Genomic DNA, 23,985 nt, shown 5'->3' with positions numbered 1-23,985 from the left:
ATTTATTTAAATGAAACTAATATTTTTCCGATATACTACGCGGATTTTATTATTTTAAAAAACTACATAATCCCAACGTTTCGGTTACTTATAAGCAACCGTGATCACGGGCAGACGAGATGTGAATGTCTGTCAGGTGGTCCTTGTTAGTTATCACCTACCGCCATCGATTTTTTAGTTAGGCATCCTGACAATACTTTGGGACATACTGTTTATAGGAAACCCACACATACGGATAGGTACCTCAATGGTAACTCACACCACCACCCTATCCAGTTAGCTACCGTTGGCAAATCTTTGTTACAGAGAGTCCAACACCTTTGTGATGCTCACCACCTAGAGGCTGAGGCAACCTGCCCGTGCTTCGCCAGCATCGCAATAACTACTTGAAGCGACCCACAGTTGAGCGGCAACCTGCGATATTACCATATATCAAGGGAGCTACTGACAGAATAGGCAACATCTTGAAGATGGTTTCGATTAAGACTATTTACAAACCACAAAAGAAAGTGAGCCAATTCTTGAGACCAATCAAGAGTAACATTCCTTTGCAACAAGCGGGTGTATACAAACTCCATTGTGACTGTGGCTTGTCATACACTGGACAGACAAAGAGGAGCAACGGTACAAGGGTAAAAGAACACATCTCAGATATCAAAAATAGGCGCGCGTCGAAGTCAGCAGTGTGTGAACACACAATGGACAAACCAGGCCACTACATTTGGTTTGATAAACCTCAAATCCTCGCTCGGGAAGACAAGTATATACCGAGGTTAATAAGCGAGGCTATTGAAATTAAAAAAACATCCCAATTTCAATAGAGAAGATGGCTGGAATCTATCAAACACCTGGGACCCCCTTCTTAAAAATATAAAATCCCATGTCCGTAACCGCAGGACCTCAAGATACTGTAAGCACATTCTGCCGGCATCCAGAGCGGTATGCCAGAAAATAAAGAAATCGATGGCAGTAGGTGATAAATAACAAGGACCAACTGACAGACATTCACATCTCGTCTACCCGTGATCACGGTTGCTGAAAAGTAACCGAAACGTCGGGATTATGTAGTTTTTTAAAACAATAAAATCCGCGTAGTATATCCGAAAAATATTAGTTTCATTTAAATGTTCATAATATGTTAAAATATTTATTACTTTAAAACGTACATACGACAATATTATTCTAGTATGATATATGAAGGAATATCTCTCCATAATTACCATTCTATTCTCACAGTGTGCAATATGACTATTGACTCGCGAGTGCTCAAGAATAAGTCTGGCAAAACTTTCGGCCAGATCAAATCTCCATCCATAGAGGGTCCCAGCACATGTTCCTACATTCTTCAGCCCGATGCAGGGCAGCGAGTTGAAATTCAAGTGTATCGCCTTGTTTCTGTTGGGAGATACAACGGGTCCAGGTAAGCAATATTAATTAGAAAAAAGTAATCTTAAAATTATAATTAGCTTACCATTTTACTCATATATTTAAGTATGGATAAATGTTAAATTACCAGTCTCATTAATATTATTTCGCTCTTTACACTATGATTGTCATCGTTTCCAGAAAAAATAAATAAAACTTTTCGAAACCTTTATTATTTGGAACTAATATATAACAATAATTATTATTGGGTTAAGTTTATGTCCTTTTGCAAACTTTTATGATAATGAAGGCTTTTCACAAACTACCACCTCCCCTTTAACACAACTAACAAGAACTTTCTTGAGTCTATTAATTATTATGATAACTTGGGAGCCGTTTAATTCCAGGATTTAATATTGCCTTCATATAAGAAAAATATAAGAATTTAAAAACTATACGTAAATATTTTATAGTTTTATAAAAAACTATTTGTTTTTTCAGAGGCTTACGTTATTAAGCCTATGACAATGTCAATATTTATGTTGATATGAAAGGAAAACAATAACATATTTTGTAAATGAAATAACAATCACAATAGAAATTAATACCATATATGGGGTCACAAAGAAAGCAAGAAAGCACGCCTTATAATAACGACTTCGGAGTACTAAACGTATTCAAAGAGAAATTGCTTTGTACATAACCTGAAACGTCAACAATAGGCCTAGAATTTGTTTCCAAGGCTGTTGTTAAGAAAATATATTCAATTGGTATTTTTACAATAGGTGTAAATATTCTTTTGTAACCTTATATGTTATTTATTTTTCTATAATTGAATTTATTTTTATGTAATTAACTTGAAACATATGTACCCATATATTCAATATATTTTAAATAGTGAAAAATTAAATACTTTTATAAGTAGGTCTCTCAATAAAAGAGAACATTGTGTAAAGATTTTAAAATTTTCAACATGTATCTGTATGTACATGTATGAAATGTTTTATTTTCTTCTGTTATCTCTTTTGTAGTTAAACGTCTTTAATTTTGATAGTAGGATATTTATGTCATAATTCACACTCGCATTTGCCTAATATTAATATATTTTGGTAAGCCCAAATTACTTGTCGTTTTCTTTTAAAAATATGTAAAAATTAAATTTAAATTTTTTATAATTAATTTTAAATTTCAAAATTAACAAAATATAACAGCAAAACAAAATTAAGATAATAGATACCTCATTTTATAATAAAGCTACTAAAAAAAAAACCGAAAAAATGTATGAATGATTAATTCTGTAAATATACAAATAATTGTTTCAAAATGGTTATGTTACCAAGAAGACTGACTCTTTATAAGATTCAAATCTCAAGAAGCTAGATAATAGGTAAACCAATTACTGCCTATCCGACAAATATAACTAATAACATTATAAGTCGAGCCATTTAAATTCAATTTTTTTTTAAACAAAGCCATAGTACGCCACTGCTAACTAGAAATAAAATTGACTAGGTTTCTTTTTAATATTACTATCTATCCTTGTCTTCCAAAAAAGATTAAATTGAAAACAATTTAATTTTTTTTTTTTATTAATACGGAAATATTTACGCATTGAAATCAGTTTGTTCATGAAAATGCTTGTAAGAATAACTAGTAATAAAAAGTTATAACTTCATGTATTAAGAACCTAAAGTAATGGTAAAAAAATAATTAGGGTGTTCGGATGTATAGTCAGTGAGCTACCCAATGACAACAATACTCATAACTAATACTGAAATTCAAAAACTGAATCTCACTTTATTGAATTTTATATATTCTGAGGTGATAAAATGCACATAAAATATTAAAATTATCATATTCCATACATCCAAAAATGGAGTTTTGTTTACAAGAATAAAATACTGAATAGATACATGACATGAACAGAACCCTAGTTCCGGTGTTTGCGGTGTTTGCGCGGGTACCTGAGGGGCCTGTGTGGCCTTAAGGGCCTGGGGTGCCTGTTGTGGCTTAGGGGCCTGGAGTGCTTGAGGGGCTGACAATTCATTTGTAATACTAGGCCTTTGCCAGGCGTTTGTTGCAGGGGGGGCAGCAGAGATAGGAGCCGCCTCCCGGGCTTTGTTGGGGTGTCGCCCAAACTTCGCCCAGTGTGGCACTTTGAGATTTCCGCGAAAATTCGCAGGATGACCCTACTGGCTGCACAAGACGCAGCTGGGCGGCTCCTCCGTAGGCGAGACCCTGCTATAATCTGACTTGGCGTGGTCGCTTAGGCACTTTACGCAGAACAGGCGTGCGTAGCAGAATAGCTGCGAGTGGCCGTACAATTGGCATCGGTGGCATTGTCCTGGGACGCCGCGGTTTCTCGGGAGCTCTATTTGTAGTACTAATATTTGGCAAACGGATGCTAAATCATATACTTTCTTACGTCCTGAAAATAAGGGACAGATGAACTAAAACCAAGTCGAATGTTTTTCTGTTTGGCCTGTGCATGCGATGCACTTCCAACACCGGTAGATTTTGGGACTAAAGGTCCTCTTTAATGGTTTCAACAGGTATCTCCGCGGAGAGACCCTTGATGACTACGGTTGGCCTACGCTCCTCCGGGAGGGCGTAGGTATGGTACTCAATATTATTCCTCTTTATTATCACGGTCAGGGCACGGTGGTCAGCTGGAGTGGCCGTAGAGACCTTTATCTCTACCGCCGTGTTCCGGGCTGACATAAAATTGATATTTTTATCATGAGTAAGCTGGAAATATTGTTCCAGCTTTTGTTTGCTCTAATATAGAGCGGCGGCGGGGTAGTCGATCTGACTTCTGTATTATAATTCGTTAGTTGGGTTTTTCCCACAACAGGTGTGAGCGCAGGTGCGGACACAAATGTGCCTACAGGTGCAGATACAGTTGTACCCGCGGATATGCGCAGCTACGCCGGCAGCCGATTTGGATACAATAAGCCTGAACCCGTCGTTATCTTCCTCGGCGTCTGAGATCAGCGGAGAAGTCTCCGATGACGACTCGTATTCGGAGCATTCCATATCGGATGGAATGCGGGGCTGTCCGTGTCAAACCTAGCCTTCCTTAATGGTTGGCATTGTAGAGATATACCTTGTAGAGATTTGAGGCGTTTTGTGCGAAGAATTCTAACATGGCTTCAAAACGAGCGGCGATACTGTCGCTCATGATGGACGATTGTATGGGGTTGTCCTTCCCGCTTTGACAGGGAGGTATGTGATAATGTTAGAGAACACTAAGTCCATGTCCCTGGTTTTAGATAACAGGGGTGTAACTAACTTCCCTATGGACTGTGAAATAGTCAGAACAAAGGCGACTAGGCGACGGTGGCTGCTACAATTTTCGTAAGTCTGCTGATCAACGCCGGACGCGATGATCATCGAACTTCTTATTAACACTTTCGACACTTTTTGACCATAAGCTCATCGGAACATCAGAACACCACACGACTGCACTGTGCGGCGGTCGGATTCGCTCTCCTGATTCAGTACGATTGTGCTTGGGGTTTTATAGGATACGTTCTGTATTACAATTACGGTACTTAAACAAAACAAATCACCTAGTGTATTACTAAAATTATTTACATCGATGAAGTGGGTAATTTGAAAATAATTAAATATAATGATTTCACTTATGACAATTATTACTACAAGATAAGCAACGAATACAAGGAATATTTTTGATACGGCGAACCCCTCGGCGCGACATATATTTTTAATAATTAATCTATGATTGATCTAAATCTCAAAGTGAGCTGTCATTACCTCTTTTGAATAATGTATACTACAAATTAAAATGCCAAAAAAATAACTTACTAAAATAAGAAATACAACTACACAACATATTACTAATAAGACATCACGAACTACCTTTAGTGATTCTACATTGAAATATAGGATTTATCGAACCGGCAAAAGAACACAGATTGTTTCGATTCTGAATTCAAGTTGAAACTTATTTGTACTGTAACGCTTCTCAGGTTTATTTTAAATTGTCAACAAAATAGTATATTATTGTGCAAGCATTTTGTCTATATGTAAGTTTGTTACAGAATACTCTGTTACAAAAATATAGGATTACATAAGGACGAGTCAATATTAAATTTGAAAATATAGAATAATATTATTCATTTTACGTTTCTAAATTAAATTGTAATATTGGCTCAACATGGCTTTATACCCGTATCAAAACTTTTAAGCAAACGAACATATGATATGTGATATCCATAATGAACCCTTATCAATTTTATGAATTTTAATGAAAATAGTGCTAACCAATATCACAGTTGTGTAGGTGGATGGTTGCAACTGAGTGGTGCCAGTGCCGTGCAGGATGCCAGTGGCGCAGCTGACACTAGATTGTGTGGTACTAACGAACGGTACACACCTCCCGTTGTATTATTTGCTGACCACGGCGCTGCTGCTCTTGATTTTAGGTAAGTCTATTATAAGTACTGGAAACTAAAGTCTTGACCCCTCATTAATGATAATAAGATTTTGTTTGTTAATCGTATATTTTTGACTAACAACAGAAAACAAATGGCTTATTACGATAACACTATTTTATTTGACCTAAATTTAGTGTCGCGTCCTTCACTAGCGATTACTACTATAAATTGTTTTTGAAATTAATGAAAATCATAAGGAAAATGTTCTTTTTTTTTTTGAAATACCAAAAAAGTAATCCCTACCTATTTTACTATTACTCAAGTTTTTTTTATTACTAATTACTCATAAAAATTGTTATTTATTGTAACTCCATGATTCTAGATACGATTTTATGAAATAATAGATAAGTATGTTTTGTTCCCCTAAATAAAGATTCTTGTATAAATAAAAAAACCTAGCACTGCATATATTACATTAAAATTGCCTGCTAATTAATTGCGTTTTCGGTCACTAATTGAGGCGCGAAGCTTAAATGAGCATTATTTCCAGTTGCTGGATCCAAGCTATATATATTTATTTAGATATATATATATATTTATGTTTGCGTAGTTTTAAAATTATATGTAAAATGTCAACGGTTAAATATTGTTCCTGTGAGAGGATTATTATTATTTGTTTAACTAAATTAAAATTAAAAGTTTACTGTTTTTGTCCTCAAGGTTAACAAATAATTTCGTAATAACTGTAGTGATTTTGACAAAGTGATTTATCGTCCATTTAAAGTCGTATCAAAATTAATCTAAACCAATTCCCCAAAATACCTAATTTACAGAATGAAAACAACTTAAACAATGTTTTAAAATATTTGTATTCCGTAAATAATAGTTATCATTGAGGAAATCTACCTATTTATTTTTAAAACATGAAAAATACGCAAGTCAATTGATGTTACATTTAGGGTTGCTCTTTTCAGAGAGTATATTTTTTTTGTTTAAAAGTTTTATGTTGATGTGTGGGGCCGCAACCCTTCTTTCTCGGCCGCTATCTTGAAAAAAGGAGTTCAAAAGAGACATCTCGCATACTAGCGACCAACCAGTAAATTTTCAGTCATTTTATGTCATGGAAATTAAATTTTCTACAAAATGTATTTTGTTATTATTCATAATAAAACCGAAAATAATGATTTAAAAATCATCCACCCTCTAATAAAATCAAAAATTAAATTAAAAGTAAATATGGGGTTTTCCAATAGGGACGCTTGAACTTTGACAGCTGATTGCGGCCATGTTGTTTGAGTGACAGCTGTCAAATGCAGTGTGTTATATTAATTCCGTCCTCCCAAACCACCATGGCAGGTTACAGTGTCGAGCAGCACGTGCAAATCATAAAATTGTTTTATGAAAATGGGTCTTCAGTTCGAGCAACGTTCCGCGCACTTCGCCCGTTTTACGGTCGCGATGATCGTCCTGCCGAGTCGACTATCCGTCGATTGGTGGACAAATTCGAGTCAACCGGGTCAGTTAACAATCAGCCGGTTCCCGTGCGTCAACGTAACGCGAGATCTGCCGAGAATATCGCCGCTGTGCGCGACAGTGTCCTCGAAAACCCGCGGCAGTCAATTCCGCGTCGCGCACAGGAACTCGGCCTTTCGCAGACGACAACTTGGCGAATTTTGCGTTGTGACTTGAGCCTGCACCCGTACAAGATCCAGCTGACCCAAGAGCTCAAGGTTAATGACCATAGACAGCGCCGTGTGTTCGCTGACTGGGCATTAGAGCAGTTGGAAGTTGACGCCGATTTTGGCAAAAAAATCATCTTCAGCGACGAGGCGCATTTTTGGATGAATGGCTATGTCAACAAGCAAAATTGCCGTATTTGGGACGAGACCAATCCACACGAGGTTCACCAAGTGGCAATGCACCCGCAGAAAGTGACTGTTTGGTGCGGATTTTGAGCCGGAGGCGTGATTGGTCCGTATTTTTTCGAAAACGATAATGGTGTGGCCGTCACCGTCAATGGTGAGCGATACCGGTCGATGATAACCAACTTCTTTTGGCCTGAAATCGAGAATATGGATCTGGACAACATGTGGTTTCAACAGGACGGCGCTACGTGCCACACAGCACACGCTACGATGGAAGTTCTGCACGAGCAATTTCTGGACATGGTCATCTCGCGCGGAGGCGACGTGAACTGGCCACCGAGATCGTGCGATTTGACCCCGCTGGACTTTTTCTTGTGGGGTTTTCTTAAGTCGCAGGTCTATGCCAACAAGCCGCAAACCACCGATGCCCTCAAAGTCAACATACGCCACGCCATCGATCAAATACAGCCCGATTTGTGCGCCAGAGTCATCGAAAATTGGACCTTTCGTGTGCGCGCCACCAACCGAAGCCGTGGCGGTCATTTGAATGATGTCATATTCCATACATAATGGGGTCGATAGACCTTCCAAATAAAAAAAAAAATTTTGCAAATATCTTTCCTACATGTATTTTTTTTTGCATTTCAAAGATCAAGCGCCCTTAATGGAAAACCCTATACAACATAGCCGTTATGTTTATCTGAATAAAAAATAGTTTGATTACCTTCTTTCCAATAAACAGTATTTTTTTGCTTAAAAAAAATATTGATAGTAATATTGATGTCTTATATTTGAATAAGTTACAGCAATTCAAGAAAAAACTTTTTTAACTTTTCCACAAACTTAAAAAATGTAGGTATTCTGTCCATTAATTCTATGTGATATTCCTAATTTTAAACAAAAAGATATAAAAAAAGCCACGTATAAATACATGTGTTAACATATATATATGTTCAACAAAAACTAAAATGTTTTTTTGACTAATTACCACAAGACCAACTTATTATTAAACATCATAAATAAATAGTAATAATAATAGCATATACATATACTGCTAAATTTTTTCCGAAAATTCTGAGTAACAAACGGAAACATTACTATCAAACAGCGGAAATTTTTACACATTTTGCAAGACAATTCAATTATTTTTGTCCTTATCAATATTACTAAAATTAAACAAAGTTTGTTTATTTGTCATCCATACGCTTCTAGTTATTAAACTGATTAACAAAAATTTCATTGGTATATATTATCAACAGTAACAAAATTGAAAAGACGAAAATTTTATACCAAAATTTATTTTACATTTTGTAAATATATTTTATCCTTTCAATAGGAAACAAATACTGCGATTAAAAAACAAACACTACGATTTATTTTGCGTGTTTGATATTGCCCTGCCCTGGCCAAACAAATTTTAATTTTATTCCAGTTCAACATAAAAAAACATCTTTTTCTATATTTCTTGATTGATAAAAAAGTTATTAATTGAACATTTTATAATTAACAGGATAACTGAGAAGACTGAAAGATCCCAGTTCCTGGCTTTCTTCAGTTTTACATCTTTAAGCAATACACAGGGCGTTGGTTTCCATCCCAGAGGTGGCTCCAGAATTCCTAATACAGGTGAAGATATTTAAAGAACAAGAAATTCATTCAACCTGAATTTATGTCTGTGTTATTTACGAGTATTTAATTTAATTCAACGGACGGTTTTGTTTATCATTTCCACCAGTGTGTCTTTCTCAAGTTGTCAGATTTGTTATAAATACGACATAAGGATGATTAAGTATGTCAGATTCGACCTTTATGCTAATATTTCAATATAATTTCTATCAACGGAGACACCGGTTTTTATAGAGAAGAATACCCTTGTCAACCTTTGTATGAAGTGATAGAAAAAACCAGTCATCTTGACTTGATATTCAATAGCTTCTCTTAGCTTTAATTCCTTTTTGTGCTTTATTCGTTGTCACTTGAATTGTGGTTAAAACAAATTTCTACAATCCCTTATGATATTTATATCAAAGATGTTATCTACACTTCACTTCACTTCACACTTCACTTCATTGAAACTAAATAAGATTTTAAACATGTAATTAGTTATCTTATTACCTTTTAATTTACGACATGTTCGTTCACAAGTAGCTAAAATAACTAAGATATGTTTTCCATTTTTTAGACAAATAAAACATTAAAAACTTCGTAGAATATTACGGACAATGTTGTTTGTTTCCTATAATGATGTAATCGAAAATGTGCATCCTGTCCAACCGTCGACATGAAAGCGCTCGAGATGCGACAGCTTCGCTATTTCGAATACGGAAAATTGTTTCCTTTTAGTTGGGAGCATGCATTTTGGGGCGTTCACTTAAATACGATGTTCCTTCCATATATAACATTATTTTGTGTCCATTTATGGTCTGTTTGTTTTATTTTTATAGTACTATTCTGTTGCACGTTTTATTTTATCCAGTTTCAACTTTATTGTTTTTATAAATAATAAAAATATGTGAAAATACTCGTTCAACAATATTTTTTGGATATTTTTTTTTAAGATATACAATCATTACGTCCTGTTCAGAAATAAATAAAAGTTTACCTACGAATGTACGTTTTAAAACATTTAATAAAGTTAACAATAAACCATAATTACTCACATTAACATTAATTTTAATAGATTGTGACTGGTTGTACCAAGACGTCTCGTGTCGTGGCAGCGGTACATGTGTGTTAGCAAGTCCTGGATATCCTGGCCTGTACCCTCCACATCGTCGATGCCGATATCTCTTTGCTACAAACTCGGTACACACCAGGGTCAAAATTATATTTACATCTATATTGCTACCTAAGAAGTAAGTAGATTTATTGATTTTCTTTTCCATTAAGCGAGCTGTGTATAGGCAAGATCCACTTACAAAGAGTAGAATACGTAACTGTATTTAGAAAGATTAGACAATTTGTAGTGATTGAAATCACAACCTGTGAACTATGAACTACTAGACTTTGTAACTGTAATAAATAATTTTAAAGTATGTAAAATAATAATTATTAACACTGTTGTTGAAGAATCACAATTAAATAAATTACTTTTATTTTACATTATATTATTCGTCTATTCCAATCATATTCTTAGCTATACAAAAATAATATGTATCAATAAAATTACTGTTGTAAATTGATACCCTATAGGAAAAGCAATATTTGAAGTAATTTTTTTTGAAACTATGATTGAAATATTGCAATTGGAAATTGCTAATCCATTGCAAGTTAAATTTCAATTATTGAATAAACACAAAATGAAATTTTACTTTTACTACGAAAACACTACAGACACAATTCATTTCAATGAAAAAATGAAATAATGAAATTAATATCATACTAAGTATAACAAATAATTATAATATATATATATATAGGTACGTAAGTGAGTTTGCGTGTGCGTCTGTGTGTGCGTGTGTGTGTGTGTGTGCATGGACAGTTGTAGATGATATGGATTAGAAAAGTTAACTATGTTAACCAACCGTCAACGACATCTATTGCCTGTGTTAGAAAACTTTCTTTTCTATAAAACTATTATTATGTGTTTCCGTATAGACTATGCGGAGTTAAGGGATAAATATTATATTATCGCATTACATTATTTCACAGTTTAATCAAAGTTCGACGGGAAAATGGTTGACTATATCACCACTTAAATCTTGAAGTATCTTACCAAATAAATAAATATTTTGGGAGGTAGTTGAACAAGCTCTGTATTTGTTACTTACGTAGTTCTAAATAAATTTCACGAGTCGATATAGTTTTCGAAATGCAAACGCAACATTTCGGTTATTAAAGACTACTTAAGACAAATTTATAAAAGTACCTTTAATAATGGTCACAGCCAAATTACCACAAACTGAAGCACGTAACATAATTATAATAATCATTATAAATATTAAAATTGTTGATAAAAAAAAACTTATACTTTAGATATAAATACAAAAATATAATCAAAATTTTATCAATATTATATATAGAACCTGTTAAGGTTTTAATAGCTTCAAATACGGATATATTTTACGAAAACTGATAGGAAAATTAATTCAGAATATCGTCATTGTGAATCTTAATAATATGAATTTTATAGTTATGTAAAATATTAATTTCATTTCACACAATTTTGAATACAGTAACGAATAATAACTATTTGAAGTATTTTATTCATGTACCCATATATTGCGAGTTAAACAATACGTCTACATAGATTAGTTTACGTGTACATTATATTATATAGCTTACATAGTCAGCTTTCATGTTGATATATAAAGTTTCATACAATTTATTTCTGTAGTATTATAAGATGAAAGAGTAATATAACTAATAACTTTCCATTTTTCCAGTCTCAATCAGACCATTAGTATTGAAACAACTAATGAAAATATGTTCCTAATTACATGTTTATATATTTTTATATAGTTCAACATATTATTAATTATACTTTTTCTTTTATAAAAGTATAAAGTACGTCACCCCAAACGACTTCAGAAAAATATAAAAGAAGCGTCGTTAAAAAGCCCCGAGAGAAGGATTCTATGTAAACTCCGGCGGAAGTATTTTTATCAACCACCCGCATGAAATCCATTCGTACGTTTTGAAAGGCAGCTGAACAATTGTCTCTGCAAATAAAAGAACCTATCTCTTTTTCACCCATATGAGCACGCGTCACTGAAATTGTGTATAGACAAATCAACCTCACGTTTATTTAATGGTCAATTAATTTATAACGTTGCTGAAATGTAAATGTTATTCAAAGGGTATTTTAAAATAATTATCAAAAACAGTATGCGATAACTTTATAAACAAGAGTAAAGCATAGATAAATAGGGAACTGACTTCATCGCCTTCTATTTATGACATTGAAATCTTTCCTGTAATTATTTAGTGAAATATATTATTAATACAATTCGAGTAGCGCACCAAGTGTTATATTTTTCAAATTTCCATTAGCGTCTAAATGACCTAACGAATAATTCCACAGACATCATACTACCAAAAAAAAGACGCGTTTTCGGAAACAAGTATAATTAGAGAAATATGATTTTGTCTAATTTATTCGGTCACCCAAGATTAGTAGCACGAAATAGTGGTGTCACATGATGGTGGAATTTAAATTTTTTAACAATCATTATGAAGATTAAAAACCAACATTTTGATTTCTACGTAACAATAACCTAAAAAGAGCAAGATTCCGTGAGAACGATTTAATGAATATCAAGCACAATTTATTTCAATGACATAAAACAATTTTGAAATGATCAAGTGATTCAATGATATTTATTGAAATAAAAAAAATATCTATTTAAAAAAATATGTATAATTTTAATAAAACAAAAGTAATTGTTGAAACACAAATAGTTTTTTTTTACACCGTGAAATATCATTTAGTCTACGAATGTTATGATATGAAAAATCTACAAAAAGAACTGTTATATTTAAGAAATTTTATTCCGCTTTTATTTTGAATTACATTCTAGATCTCACAAAATTCTTGAAACAAAATGCAGCTTACATGTTACATTTGCTTTGTAGCTACGTACAAACACCGTTTTCCCAAAACTATGTTTAACCCTTTTCATTAATAATATAAGTGGGGGATAGGTGGTTTATTTTTGTTATTTGATATTACCAATTACATTGTAATTTACATGTACTTGAAAATAATGATATTATAAAAAATTTCATTAAATTATATGTTTTATCCATTAATAAAAATCTAACAAAATATATTTCAGTAAATTACAATACATATTCTTCGACTATATGAATACGATTTCCTGTTTCATATTTAATTCGTGTAATTATTGGATATTGTAATTGATATTAATTTGTAAGATTAACGTTATAAATAATTTGAACATTTCATTATACAGTTTGTTACCGTTTTTATTTATTCATTCGTTTAATTATAAAATGGTTTTTTTTATTGACATTATTATAACAATGTATTTAAAATAACCTTCACATTTTCACTTTATTAACATTTCAAATAAAATTTTCTTATTTAGGCCTTTTTATTTTCCTTTAATGGCAATAAATCCTTTTATTTAATATTTCTTCCTCCTTATTACTTTCCCATTGTTATAAAAATTCAATACGCTTTATTGTAGGAGCTCCTTTTTTATAACCTAAATTATTTCCATGGTTATGTCGGATTGAACCATTCAAATTAGATAAAATTAGAAATAACTTTATAAAATTATTTTTTATAATCAGTTGGTAAAAAAAATTTATGAATATATACAGCACATTTATATAAAAGACGCTTCATGGAAACGTTTAGTTTAGTTTCCGTTACCCATTACGCTATCAATCACGATTCTAACCGACCATGTTGATAGACAAGCTCTGTGCCTATCAAAACGTATACGCTTATTTGATTTAGGATAGTATCCGAATGAAACTCATTATTTTGCTGTTATTCCTGTTATATATTGAAGAGTAATAGTTCATAAAAAAGGAAATATTTACCAAACTTCTTGGACAACAACTCTTCCTCTGCATACTTTCATTAAAATAAACAATACGCCTAAAATTCGACAAGTTTTATTTCTTTTTACATTGGCCGCTAATCCTATAATGGACTATGGTGATTTATTAATATTTTATTTTTATTATGTTTACTTTTTGGCACAAAAAAAATGGAATGAGAAAAAATAACATCGAGAATACTAAATTTAAAATATTACGAAATGAGACAGTTACCCTAGAATATTGTTTTTGTTTATTTGAACAAAAGATTGCAATTTTCGTATCCGAGTCTATAAAGCCTAAAATTAGTTTCATTTGCAGGTATTTGTAATATTAATACATAAAAATATATTATATCAATCAATAAAGTTTTATGAATTAATCGTTAATAATAATAAGCAAGATTTGAGTATTAAACTAAGTATTAAATGTGACTGATACGTTAAAAGGACATTTAAGTCATTTAGTGGGTAACTATTAAATCTTTACAGCCATTGTACTACGGACTATTTAACGCTCCGGGCTGGCAGTTCGCCGTCAGCACCACTTCTCGCTTCACTCTGCTCTGAAAGAAGCGCAACTTTAGAACATCCTGGGCCAAATTTGTTACTGGAATTCAAGTACTGTTCTTAAAATATTTTCAACTTTATACAGTGATGATCTTAAATGATCCTACATATATTTGTAAACATGAGTTGTTATATTTTTTTAAGTTATTTATTAATAATTCGGTGTATTTTTGATCGTTATATTTTAAATAAAATTAGAAATGATATTAGAGAGTTACCTAAATGTATTTATTCCGAATAAAAACTAGATAATCTCTATAATAATTAAGGAATAATTAATGAGTTATAATATTGTTTTGGCTAGTTCTGGGCCTTTGGTATCACCATATGACTACAATGGCTTCATTGCGAAGTTAGAATTCCTTGAAAAAATAGAAGAAAATTTTCTCGCACCTACGATACCTGCTGCGCCACCACTCGCCGCGCTCACACATTTTACATATGGTATTAATAAAAGTAAAAATTACAGTTGCTCCTTTTTATTGAGTGTGTTAATGAAGATTCTTTTTCTGTAGGGGAAAGTAATGTAGCAATCGATAACGATGCAACATCAAACGAAATATCAAATAATAATGGACGTATAGGATGTGGTGCAACCGTTCGTGGTTTTGGAGCGGGCGTAATAAGATCAGGACATTTTGATACAAGAGCAACGACATGGCGAGCACAATGTATAATACATTTACTTGGAATGCCGACGGATGTGGTTCAAGTATCTCTATTTAATTATAATTTAAGGTGAGCATGGCTCGTATTCCAACAAATAGTTAAAATGACCATTTACTAACTTTTAAGACGTACTTCCCATTCAAATTTAAAATCGTTAGTTATTCGTAATCTTAAACGTTTATTTTTTAAGGTTACAAGGTTGCAGATCTCATATTGAGGTCTTGGAAGGTGTTCATGAATATGGATTGAAAGGGGATAAGGGGGATAGATATGAAAGAGGAGACAGAGCCCTCCTAAGGATATGTGGTCCTTCTGTAAGAGAAGCAAGAGATCCTTCGGGAAGGTTTTTAGTAAGACAGGCCGTTACATCTAAGAGTTCAAACTTAACCATATTAGTGAGAAGAGCTACAACCCAAAGTGTCGACGAAGAGGAATTTGTGGATGGCGCCTTCTCATTTCATGACGGTGAGCTAGTTTCGTCTATATTTAATTTGCATTATCATTTTTTAAATACAGAAGTCTTCAACATCCATTATATCTACAGAACAGCATGAGGGTACGGTTTCACCCGATGCTACATGTGCATCCACACACTACGGCCTTGCTGCGCCGGTGCATGGTGGGGTTTCAGCTCCTTCACATCATCACATTTTTTGGAATATTGAGGAGAGACTTATGTGCACTCATCGGTTTATACCAGCATCCAATCAAAGTGTTACAATCGAGGTGCGACAACACCATTCTTTACTAGAGATTTGCAATATTTCATTTATATATTATGTTAAAGCTTTCAATCTCCTCGCTTTTCTAATCTTCACGACAAGAACATTATATTCTAAGTATTTTTTATATAAATATTGCTCTATTTAATTTTCTATCATTACCGCAGATCCAAAGATTGGAGCGTATGTGGAGCGCTGAACCAACTGGAAGTGTGGTAACCGGAACTGGTGGCTGTCGCACCGCTTGTGGTGATGCTGGTTGTGAATGTCGCGCCAACACACCACTTCGATACCACGACCACGTGGCACTTGTGGCGGGCGATGGTACACACTTGTCCTGTCTTTGTGGCGATTTCCAGGTAATCGTCAAAATAAAACAATAACTTAAAAATACTATCTACGAGATATAGTTAAACATTAAGTAGACAGATTCGTCTATATGTTTTGAATCTTCTTTTTAATTTAATAGAAAATACTACGAATATACAGATATTATTATCACAAATTGGCACTTTTCCTTATTTTAATACAAAATACAAGCAGTAACAGAGTCAAATTTTCCTTGATTATATAAAAAGGAATTTTATTCCTTTAATAAAATCTACCGTCAAGAAAATTGACGATAATTGCCTCACACAAAGGAAAATCGAAGAGAGTGCTGAGAAAATAGAACTCTTGATACCTATAAATTAGACATTTAAAGTTGTAGAATATTCGATGTAATTAAATAGAATTATTCTTTCATCTCATGAAAATAAGAAATAAGATATTTCAAACGTAAAGAGGCTTTCTGAAATCCTGCAGAGTTAGTAGATTTAAATGTTGTTTTTATTTAATATTAGTACAAAAATTTTGGACCTACAATACTTATTTTCATCCCATTACTAGTAAAGTTCGTGAATCGTGAATTTAAAATTTAGTTGTGCTTTTACCATATGGAAACTTCTGTTGTTTTTATTTACTTTTCTGTAAACTGAAAAAGTTAAAACCATAGAATAATTAAATTGTAGTCGCGACAAATGTAACAAATTTCAGTGTTAGGCCAAATTGTATTACGAAATTCTTAGCATAGACTGTAACAAACAAATTAATCGCGTTACTCGAGTCCTATGCCAACAGCGCTATAGATGAACCCTTTTCTGACTGGCGTCCGGACTGTGGCGCGATCCGCATAATTAAGTAAGAGGGTTACCATTAAGTATGTAATAGCAATAAAGCGTGGAACCGACCAACCGTAAGGGTCTTATACATAAAAGCAAATTTACCACTAAATAATTTATCATGTTCTACATGTTATCCATATTACATACGCTTAGTAACACTGCAACATAAACTTGGGGTAACGGATTCAACGACTTTACATTAGCCGTAAACCGTTTTATGCTGTACTCAGCTTACGCAAATATAGGCAAGTTTGATTTTGTGTCTAAGTTTCAGACGTGTCTGAGGATTAGGAAAGCAATTAAGTGATAAGCAACTTTACGTCACCTAATTGGTTTTCTTGTTAGTGAAAAATTTTGCTTGATTAAATTTGAAATAATAATAATCGTTTAGCATCTGGATAAAAAAATAGTTTAGCTCTTTGTTCCTAATTGAAAGTTAATAATCACTACTAAAGCCAAACTAAGTCACAAAAATAGCAAACATTTTTTTGAAACATTTGTTAATAACTTATTGTAAATATTTAAAGTTACTTAAGAATAACATTTACTAATGAAATCATAAAATTAACAAACAAGTATATTTTTACAATACAATTTTCCTTCTAAATATTTGTATCCATTTCATATAAATATAAATATTATTCACGTTTAAAACAAATAAATCATTTCCAAATTTCAGTTTTCGACAACGAGTGTCAAATTTGCTTGAATTATTTATTGAAGCTCGAGGTATGAAATGGGTTTGCTTGTTCCCGTTGGTCATAAACATGGCGTAACTGGCGGTATGTCATCTGCCGCCTCGGTTATTAGAGGCATGAGGTCGCTCGACGCGACAGCCCACAAACTTACCCTTCAAAATTCAATTACTTATTTGGCAACGTTCAAATTAGAAGCGGATGTGCTCTTATGTTTGGAACAAATTATGATATTATTTTAAAATACTTTATTTTAAAAATTATATTGTATAATATTATATACGAAACCACAAACCTACCAAATTACACCGTACTGAAAACCAATATTCTCTTTTCCCTCGGGAAAAGGTTTGGGTCGTCCTTTTACTCTTTATTAGAAACATGCAAAAAATCGACTTATTAAGTTAGGAAACGCCATTACACATTTTTGGAATACCTTACATCAAAGTAACGTAATAAAACTTTTATCCGAAAATAGTTTGTACACCAACAAATTCTTTTTTAGTATAGTATTATATGGGTATATAATAATAACATTAAGTGACTTTTATGTTTAAAAAATCCTAATTCCATGTTAATTTCATTAATCTTTGTTACATAATATTATTTACGAATACATTTGCCGACAACACCACGAGTAACTTCACTCAACATCATGAAACTGTTTGTGTGTTATATATATGAAAAGAGATTTTTGATCAATTTAAGCTTTTCTGATTTCCATCACTTTGTTTCAAATTTATAAAAGAGCCAATTTTTAAAACATTCCCTTTATTCAAATATGTTTATAGCTTAAATAAATTCAGCTCACTTCGTAACTAGTGTTACAGTGTAATAAAATATAGGTCATTAGTACAGCTATATCACTTAATCAAATACATTTTACTACATTTGAAATAAATGATGAAATTACATATGAGTCTGTGTAAATGATTAAAACGAATATTTGAGTTTTATTGTAAATTTGAGAATTAGAAAAATGTTTTTTTTTGTGTAGGCTGCTTGGCTGCCTGTTGTAGTTAGGAGCTGGACGAGCTTGCGCTTGGAGTATTCAGTCGCCCACTACACGTACGCGAGTCGAGGATTTGATTATGCTGCTGCATATAGCTTTAATGACGATGCTATGTGTGGTCAACGCACGTACACTACACATTCTGGTAAGTTCATAGTAATGACATCATAGATACGAAATCTCTATTAGATGAAAACACATATGATAGAACTCTTCGATTTATCTAAGCCTAGCAATTTTTATTATATTGTATTCAAGTCGAAAACATTTTCGGTAGATTGCTTTCGATAAAATATAGAAGTGATACAGAATTTGTGAAGGCTTAATAAAGTGTTAAGATTTAGACATGATTTGATTCCGATTTTCATTTGTTTTTAATCCCACTAAAATTATATGTGGTAAAAGAAGATTCCAAGTAAATATTATTATATTTTTGCCATGCTGAACGCACTATCTAAAAATGTTCATTTTTTCGCGCCGCGAACGTTTGTTATAATGCGATGGATATTGTTTTCGGTACCGGGGCGTGTCCGAGAAAATTACGCGCCACCGACCCAGTTTCTCGCGGCGTGGAATAACGCAGAATGAAAAAAAACCTTGAGCGAGATCGTAATGTTCCAATTACATCGCTTCTATTGCGGTCACTGGTTGTTTTGGGCCTTTTATTTTCTCAGCTATGGTTACATGTTTTATTACCTGCGTCCTTTTATTAATATAACCTTTTCAGGGGAGATTTCGTCGAAGAATGTTTCCGTTACGGGCAGTTTAAATGAATTTTTTTATCAACAATGTACTTGGGTGTTGGACTCTAATGTTGAACGACAACTTTACATTGATATATGGTCAGAACAGGTAAAACACGGTTTCTTTTTATACATAAACAAAAACAAATGTTTTCAATGAAAACTTACTTTAGCCTTCAGTAAAGCACACTCAAATTTTATTGCAAACATAAACAAGCTATCTTGTGAAACGAAATTTTAAAAATTGCTTTTCATTTATACTTTAGGATAAGTCGTGCAGCTCGTGGAATATTACACTTCACGAATGGTCGGGCATGGGGGCGCACAGTGAAGGCGGGCTGGCGGCATCGGCTGGCGATCTACTTTATACCTTCTGTGCTCGTCATAAGAACCATACATACACGCTACCCTGGAGACTCAACACAGTTGTTATTAGGTACCTATAACATCGTTTTGAATCACCGTTAAACTTTATTGGAAAAGTAGATTAAATAAAAATTATATGAGTCGTATTATGTTTCACGTAACATTTAACTAGTTATTATAAAAAAAATAAAACACACCCCAGGGTTAAGGTATATATCTTATTAGTTATATTGTTTTTAATTGTTCCTCATAAAGTTTTAAGCTCTTTCACATTTAAATAGCTTTTTGGGATCTATTTTATTCGTATTACTTACGGGAAATTATACACTAAATCCTTAAGAGCACATGCTTGTAAAAAAATAAGAATTTTTCTGTACAGATCTTTTTTCTTTGTACATATTATATGCCAAGCCGGCACGTGGCGAGTTTTTGAAATGACATTTTCACTCGTAAATCCCGAACGACGTGTGAAAACATACCTTTGTCGATGAATTCAGATTTTCTATCGGTAACATTCTTTACATAATGCTCAAAGGACATTTTCATTCCAAAAGACCCTGATTATCATTTGCGAGGGACGAAATACTGATCGCGACTATATCAGGATTTTCAGGATCTTCGATTATCCGCAGAATCACACCCTTATTTGACTAACCATGGACGATTATATATTTTGTATATGTTGAATGACGTACCAAGAATGTGAGATTGATACATTATCTAGAGTTTGAATTTGATAAATTTGCATCTGTTTTAAGCCCGATGAAGTGCGTCAATTAAACCATTTAATGTGATTGTAAATTGAATTGCTTTATATGTCAAACATCAAACACTGTGATAATGGTTTCAGATTAGTTGCACTATCACGACAACAACCATTATATACAATCCGATGGCGGTCACAAGTAGTGCGGGCTAACAGGCCCAGTCCGCCCACTCCAGCCCCCGCAGCAGCAGCCATCGCCTCCAATCTCGCGCCATATAATGTTATTTTAATTTTATTGGCGCTTACACGATACGTAAACACCACCTGATTTGGGGAAAATTATAAAATAATTGATCAGATAAACCTAATATAAAAACTTTTTGTGAAATTTCATGCAAACATGTGAGAGATCAAAAATTAATATCGACGTGAGATTGCTTTACATTTTATGTTGCAGTGGAAATCTATTTGATGAAAAAATATACATCTTAAAGTCGAAATACTTTTAAGAAACAAAGACATTTTGTTATTTGAGTGTTGTGATATTATAGAAGTAGTATTAAGCACATAAACTAATATCCGATACATCATTTTTCGAATCTGTGAATGAGAAATATAAAATGACGTCATTTTTCCTACTACGAGTACTTACTACTTTAAGGCGGTGATAATAAGTGTCAAATTACATTTGTACAGTAAAAACAGTGTATATACTAAAAGCATTTGATGTACGAAGCTTAAATTAGTGAAGCATTAATAGAACAAAGAAATGTTTTAAGTACTGCCTGCGGTAAATCATTAGGTAGCTGGAACTGGGACGACGGCTTCAATATAAATAGGGCACCAGCAAACTATGTAAGTTACATTTAACTTTAATAAAAGCAGTTGAGAAGGTTAAGTCAAATTAATCACTATGGATGAATGAAAGAAAAATCACAACTATAATTTATATATTTATATAAGATCATTCTAAAGCACAATGTTTTCGCAATTGAAATTGAATAATACTATGTAATGAGATATTTATAAAAGTATATATTATAATAGGTAAGGATCTTTTTTCAACTTGTCACGCAAAAAGTAAAATCAAAGTGAAATCACATGTCAATTATAATACATGTTGCAATTAGAGTTTTTGTTAAAATTTTATTCATATCGTGGATTTTTCAATTTTTTCAAATTATATCACTATATTAATTTAAAATTTAAGCGAGTAGTTTTGTGTTATAAACTAATCGTTATGATTTATCTAATGCCGTGATTAATACTGCGGTAATTTTAATGGGAGTAGTTGCTGTTTGTTTAATTATTATAAAAGCCAATGTTTTATTGTCGAATGTAGTTGGATAGGTTTAGTGTATAGATTAATTAATTATTATTGCTTTATAATCATAGATCTTTCTTTTTAATGATGCCGCACGTGTAAATTAGAAAATGTGTCCATAAATTTCCAAAAAGATATTTATGATTTCCCAGGTAAATAAAACTCATTTTTTCAATCTGAAGCGCAATGATTTGATAACAGAGGCACTTAATAAATACTTAAATATATCACGGGTTAACAAATAATTGATTTCAATATTACAAATATATCAATGATTACATTGAAATTACATGTTTGAAAAATCGCTTACTCTAAAAATTTTGCTCAGTACATTTTAGAAACAAAAACAAAACAATTTACAGTGATCACCAAACAAACATTCAAGATCAAGTTATAGATAAAAAAAAATCCTAAATTAATTATAATAAGAAACTATAATCATGCAAAATTAAGTTAACCTACCGACTCAAATGATTTGCGCACAGACTGATCGTGTCTACAAACGCTATTTTGTCGATTATATCATCTATAATTTATTGTCACAGTGCGATTGTAGTGATATAATGTATATTGTAGTTAATTGTAGATATAAAAAGAAATGCTAATTCTAATAGACTGTGTAAAAATAATTCAGTGATATTTGTTACACCGAAATATAGAAATCAAATTTAATATTTTCTTTTATTCAAAACTTAAACTTTACCTCCATATTGAATACATAATTACTCAAAATATTCCGTCATAGTCTAGCCTGTATTTAATGATATGCGTTATTAAAAATGCAAATCAGCGTCATCGTTTTTTATACCAGGGAACTAAAACACCAAATGACAAGTAATAATTTTTGTTCAAGATGAAATTCAAATAATTCACTTTATATAGACACGAGACAGACAAAAAATGGTTCTTATTATGAATCCTTATTAAATTTATGATATAACATTTTTATTTTACAACACAATATTTTTTCTTTAACGTATTGTACGTTTTATAATAATATCCTAGTTATTTCAAATTTCCCATATTAAATTTATATAGGAAGAGGAAAAAATAGTAAAATGATTTCTAAAATTGTTCTCAATAACTTCTAAACAGCTATTAGTGAGCAACGGACTATTGGTTTTATATAAAACTTCTTTCTTTTAACTTAACACTAGAATTCTCCATATATGGAAAATAAGCTATAGCTTATCTTTTATCTTCTAGTATACTTTGTGGTTTTACAAGTTTTAAAGAAACGGAACTGAAGTCAGACTTTTATTCCTTTGCCGCTGCCTTTAAAGTTTTATCTTTTCGGTTGAATGTGAGTATAAAATCGGAGGAACAAGAGTTTAATACACTCTTTATTTTCAACTCCGGATAGAAAATGAGACATTTAATTTTTTTTTTGTGTTACTGTTTAGGACCAAAAAGAAGACTTCCTTGTCCATATTTGACATTTAAGTTCTTAAACGGATATTTATAATGAAAGGATTTGTTGTCTGGATAGTGATATAAAAGAATTTACTTGGATTTTTAAATTTTAATTAAGTAAACCTTTTCATGGCCTCGAATGAGTATTCTGTACGTGCTTTATACATTTATATAATAATATAAATATTCTTAACGTATTCAATCAGCAACTTGTTTGATGTTATAAATTAGATTTCCATTAATCGTTTTGGAATCCATCTTCCATCACTCAATAGGAAACGACAAATCTCAACCAGCAAGATTAAAGACTTTGCTCGATCCCCAAACAAATTGGTCGGCTAATGAGATAGTTCGGGAGTGGATGGCAGGATTACGTCTAAATGAATCAAAGTTTCCCTAAAACTGGATTACTGGTATCAATTACAGGGGTCTAAACTTTTTTGAGATTTCAAATTACCAT

General features: G+C 32.5%; 1 protein-coding gene across 1 annotated transcript in view; it reads left to right on the top strand.

Moving 5' to 3' along the window:
• LOC116778281 (uncharacterized) overlaps positions 1–21,305 on the top strand; it is a 29,643-nt gene extending 8,338 nt beyond the window's left edge. The window contains exons 7-20 of the mRNA XM_032672228.2: positions 1,237–1,420; positions 5,664–5,813; positions 9,141–9,256; positions 10,311–10,485; positions 14,635–14,763; positions 15,017–15,156; positions 15,228–15,450; positions 15,572–15,846; positions 15,926–16,107; positions 16,271–16,462; positions 18,959–19,118; positions 19,701–19,825; positions 19,983–20,152; positions 20,933–21,305. Of these exons, the coding sequence (XP_032528119.1) occupies positions 1,237–1,420; positions 5,664–5,813; positions 9,141–9,256; positions 10,311–10,485; positions 14,635–14,763; positions 15,017–15,156; positions 15,228–15,450; positions 15,572–15,846; positions 15,926–16,107; positions 16,271–16,462; positions 18,959–19,118; positions 19,701–19,825; positions 19,983–20,152; positions 20,933–21,116 (2,405 nt within the window). The 3' untranslated portion in view covers positions 21,117–21,305. The remainder of the gene's footprint in view (positions 1–1,236; positions 1,421–5,663; positions 5,814–9,140; positions 9,257–10,310; positions 10,486–14,634; positions 14,764–15,016; positions 15,157–15,227; positions 15,451–15,571; positions 15,847–15,925; positions 16,108–16,270; positions 16,463–18,958; positions 19,119–19,700; positions 19,826–19,982; positions 20,153–20,932) is intronic.
• Positions 21,306–23,985: the final 2,680 nt, after the last annotated feature.

The sequence above is a fragment of the Danaus plexippus genome, chromosome 6, assembly GCF_018135715.1.
Source record: "Danaus plexippus chromosome 6, MEX_DaPlex, whole genome shotgun sequence".
Classification (NCBI taxonomy): Eukaryota; Metazoa; Arthropoda; class Insecta; order Lepidoptera; family Nymphalidae; genus Danaus; species Danaus plexippus.
This window is presented reverse-complemented; position numbering and strand designations above follow the sequence as displayed.